This window comes from Arachis ipaensis, chromosome B10, assembly GCF_000816755.2.
Source record: "Arachis ipaensis cultivar K30076 chromosome B10, Araip1.1, whole genome shotgun sequence".
In the NCBI taxonomy this organism is placed as follows: domain Eukaryota; kingdom Viridiplantae; phylum Streptophyta; class Magnoliopsida; order Fabales; family Fabaceae; genus Arachis; species Arachis ipaensis.
The window spans coordinates 108,757,321-108,761,848 of record NC_029794.2 but is presented as its reverse complement, the minus strand read 5'-3'; the positions used below and the strand labels follow the sequence as shown (position 1 = coordinate 108,761,848).

Below are 4,528 nucleotides of genomic sequence, written 5' to 3'. Positions count from 1 at the left end.
ATCCTTACGTTCTAATGCTTATTAAATAAGATGTTACATTTCTTGTCAATTAAACAAATTTTAACTTTTTATTTATTATATTTTATATCAATAACTTAGATTTAGAGTTTAAAATTTAAAATGTAAGGCATATGGTTTAAAATTTAGAAATTAGAGTTTAAAATTTTGAGTATATAATTTAGAGTTTAGAATTTAAAAAATATTATACTCCTTTTTTTCCCCAAAAACCTTTTAGTTTTAACATATTTTTTATTTTTATTTTTCCAGAGCATTTTTTTTGTCTTGTATTTTTCTAGACTTAAGTTACAAACCTTTTGTTTTTGGACTGGGTAAGTTACAAACTTTTAAAAATTATGAACCGTAGTCCTAGTAGTCCACTAGTTAAACACAGAGATATTGGGCCATGAGTTGGTAGTTATAAATGGCCCAGTATAAATAATAAAAATAATTAGCCCGTTAATCAGTAGAACATTTAGGGGTGTCTGCGGATCGGATTGGATCGGATATGGCCGAAAATTCGATCCGATCCGCACAATTTCCATCGGATTGGATCGGATATGATATCCGCGCTTTTTAGTGCCGGATCCGATCCGATCTGATCCGCAAATGTGCGGATTGGATCGGATCGGATATCGGATATATCCGCATGATTAAACCTTCTCTTTTTAATCATATTTTTATGTAAAAAAATTCAATAAAAATATTTTTTTCATACTTTTAAACTTATTTATTCCTAAAATATTTTTAATCAAACTCTTTCTAAATAACAAAAATAAAATAATACAATATATGAATAATAATTACTAACTAAAACATACAAACAAGTAAATATAATACCAAACACATACACACACATATATATATATATATATATTTTTTAATTATTATTGTGCGGATCTGCGGATTCGCGAATCGGATACGCAGATATAGAGCAGATATCAGCGATCCGATCCGCAAACGAATCGGATCGGATCCGATCTGCAAACGGATCGGATCGGATCGGATCCGATCAATTTGCGGATCGGATCGTATTCGCAATTTTTGAATCGAATGCGAATATTTACCGCGGATCTGCGGATACGATCCGATCCATGGACACCCCTAAGAACATTAACCGAGCGGGTAGGTGATATTGCCATCTCTAGTTGGAGTTCCGTCTTTTCGGCGGTTTGGGCCGGTCGTGGGCCTAAACCCTGACCCCCAAAAAAAAATGAGCGAGCCCGTATACGACGCTGTTTCCACTTTCCAGTTCATCGCCTTCATCTTCGAGAAGGCTCGCATTCTCATTTCAATTGCGGAAGTGGAAGTGAAAAGCGTAGCAGACGTCAGGTACTTAGGTTCAGTTCCATGGAAGGTGATAAGGTCTCCCATGCTGGAGAGTGCTCCACCTCCACGTCAATGGTGAGCTCTCTCTCTCTCTTGATATGTTATGTTATATTCTGATGCTGCTGCATATTGAATTCAATTATGCTTACACAGTCACAAACACAGCAAGAAGAACACGAACAATGTCCGAACATGGAGGAATGCTTGAAGCTTCTGAAAGGAGATCGAGACGAGCAGCGCCTAGCTGGACTCCTTCTGGTAACCAAGTTCTGCAAAGCAGAGGATCACTCCTCCCTCCGTAAGGTCTACCACGCCGTCGGCACCTCCTTCCTCCATCGCCTTCTCAGAACCGGCATGCCTAAACCCGAATCTGTTAATAACGATAATCGAGTTGCATATTTGCGCCTTGCCGTTACTGTTCTTGCTGCTTTGTGTCGCGTTCCTGATATTGCTTCTTCTCAAGACATGCTTTCAAAAATCCCTCTCATTTTGGAAGTCATCTCCACCCCGTACTCACTCTCTCTCTCCTCTCGCTTGCTTTTTTAATTTTATATAGTTTTGAATTTTAAATTATTGATAACATACTATTCTTGTATTGGAAGCAATGTGCTACTACCATACATACGGATAGATTGATGATAGATGAAATAGCAGCACACTGTGGTTCAGTGCTTCGGTTTATGATAGCACATTGGATGTGCAGTTATTTCATATACTTCACTATTCCATGGATTCTTCGTTTAAGGGTTATATAGACTGTGTTTAGATTCTATTTCTTAGACTGAAATACAAAGATAGAGAGACAGAGACGAATAGCTTGTGTGTTTGTCCTTGACCCCATAACCAAACTGAGTTTCTGTGTCTATTGTCTTTGTATTTTTATTTCGGCGACAACTAAATGCGACAAATTACTTGCATATTTGGACAATTTTCAGAAAAAAATGGGACCAAATTCAGTTATTTCTTTTGTTTGCAAATGGTGGATGAACAAATTGGATGTTGTAACGTGGAGTCTTATAAGTCGTATTTCGTGAAAAAAGTACGAAATAGCAAGGGAGTTTGAAATATGCTATTACATGTACGCAATAGCTTGCTCTTTAAGTACTTTTGACCAAGTGATCATGTCTTATTATTTATTAAGTTTCTTGTTTAGATCTGGTTCGTCAGTTCTTGAAGAATGCTATGAGTTTTTATACTTGGTATCGGCTGCATCTAGTGATGGAATTATGAAGCTTTATGAATCTGGAGGCATCAAGATACTAGCTTCTCAAATATCTTCTCTGCAGGATGGTAAGTTCTTGTTGACTGCTGGGATAGCTTCCTGCTTCAGACTGGTGACTGGTCAATATAGGACAAGCTGAAATTGTAATGAAAAGAGATTTTTTGTTCTCAAACCTCTCCTATGAACCATTAATATTAATATTCCTTTATAATATTGGGTCAATTCTCGGTTGACATAATCTACCAAAGGTCCTTTGATCTCTTCATTTATGTGCCACATAAGAAAGATTTGGTTGGGAAGTTGAACTCACTCTTTGTATACTATGTCCAAGTGAGTGAACAAGCTGCAGGAGTTATTTGGAAAGGATGGGAAGATTTCGTTTTGAATTTTTAAAAATACACATTTAATAAAATTAAAAATTTCATTCTTTTTATAGTAGTCATCTTCCTGTAGTATGCACAACTCAAAACACGGGATTTTATGATCTGCTGATTCTTATTTTCATTGTCCACGATTCACAATTGTCAAACTTTATGCAGGTTCACATCTAATGGAAATATCTATAAAACTCTTGCAATTGATTTTGAGTAGGATATCCTTGGATATAATCTACAATGATTACTTACCTGAGCTCTTGGTTATTGTGAGTGTACCTTTTGAGTATTTTGCATTAGAGTTAATTTGTTTCATTTTGATTTTGGTTCTGTAATCTTCCCCTGTGATATATAAAGCTATGTTCTCGGTGTGTCTTTCCACAGTTAACAGCAATAGCAAGGCAGTTTGCAGTCTTACACACATCCTTAAAATTTGATTCTCTCCACCTGCTTAATGGCATTCTTTCTCCAAAAGACACGGTAGGCTTTCGTGCCTTATTCTGTTGCTTTCAGGTAACAAAATCCTAAAATGTAGGATAAATATTAAAAGGAAAAAAAAAGGTCGTCTTACATAAGCTAAGTGACTGAAAATTGCTATAATATTTACCTAGCTGCAGTTTGGGTTAGGATTGGGTTCATGTTCTCCATGTCGTCTCTTTTGCAATGCAGGTTTAGGGAACACTTTTGATAAAGTATGGTTCACTTAATTTAGGATATTTCATATGAATATTTCCTAATTGGTTTGAAGTTTCATCTTCTTGGTCAGGTCAATTCTTTTAGTCTATGCATGGATAACAACAAAGTTCCATAAATTGAACTGTTGTTTTTGGATTTTTTTAGTGATCTTCATCGGTTAAATACTGTGTTAAGTACTTAATTTCTTATAACATATTTTTTTATGTGCATACGTTTTTATTCATTTGCCTTGCAAATTCTGTGCATTTGACTTCAATTTCTTGGCTCTTTCAGGCACAATTTCTTGCTGCACTTCGAACACTTTCCAAAGATAATATTTCAGACAATATTCGCATTGGTATTGTTGCTGTTTTGCAGAATCGTGTTGGTATGTTGAGACCATTTTCTGAGATATATTTACTATGCTATTTTACCTTGTTTTCTTAGTTCCTCTTTATTTGTTTCCCCACTAGGTTCATTATAGTTGTAACTGTACTAGCGTCTCAGCTGATGAAGGTATATACTACTTTGTGATCTTACAAACTAAAAGGTTTAGTAAGTCTGCAAGCTTTGTTATAAAAAACAAGAAGATTGTGATTGTGGCTAAAAGAGGAGGTTGGGATTATTGTAAGAAGGCCTAAGAAAACTTCACAAAATTAAAAGGAAAAAAGAAAACGATATACTGTTTACTTAGAGAAAGGTGTTTGATGCTATAAAGGTATATTTTAACGTTCCATAAGCGGACAGGGATTATTGTATTGGAGGAAGAGTTTGGGACTTCTAGATGAGGTGATCTTGAGATTTTACACAGATCATATGGACTTTTACAAAGCTAAAGAATGTTCTTATTTCTAGCTACTGTGTTTCGGTTTGACTAACTAGACGAATTGCTTGTTTCTATCTATCTTGATTTGTAATTCATATGCAGCTC

At 35.5% G+C, this 4,528-nt stretch overlaps 1 protein-coding gene across 1 annotated transcript in view; it reads left to right on the top strand.

The window, feature by feature from the left end:
- The window catches only part of LOC107623103 (neurochondrin), a gene marked incomplete in the record, with an annotated part of 6,646 nt that continues 3,293 nt past the window's right edge, over positions 1,176 to 4,528 (top strand). The window contains 6 exon segments of the mRNA XM_016325253.2: positions 1,176 to 1,401; positions 1,480 to 1,835; positions 2,480 to 2,616; positions 3,088 to 3,191; positions 3,307 to 3,402; positions 3,892 to 3,985. Of these exon segments, the coding sequence (XP_016180739.1) occupies positions 1,348 to 1,401; positions 1,480 to 1,835; positions 2,480 to 2,616; positions 3,088 to 3,191; positions 3,307 to 3,402; positions 3,892 to 3,985 (841 nt within the window).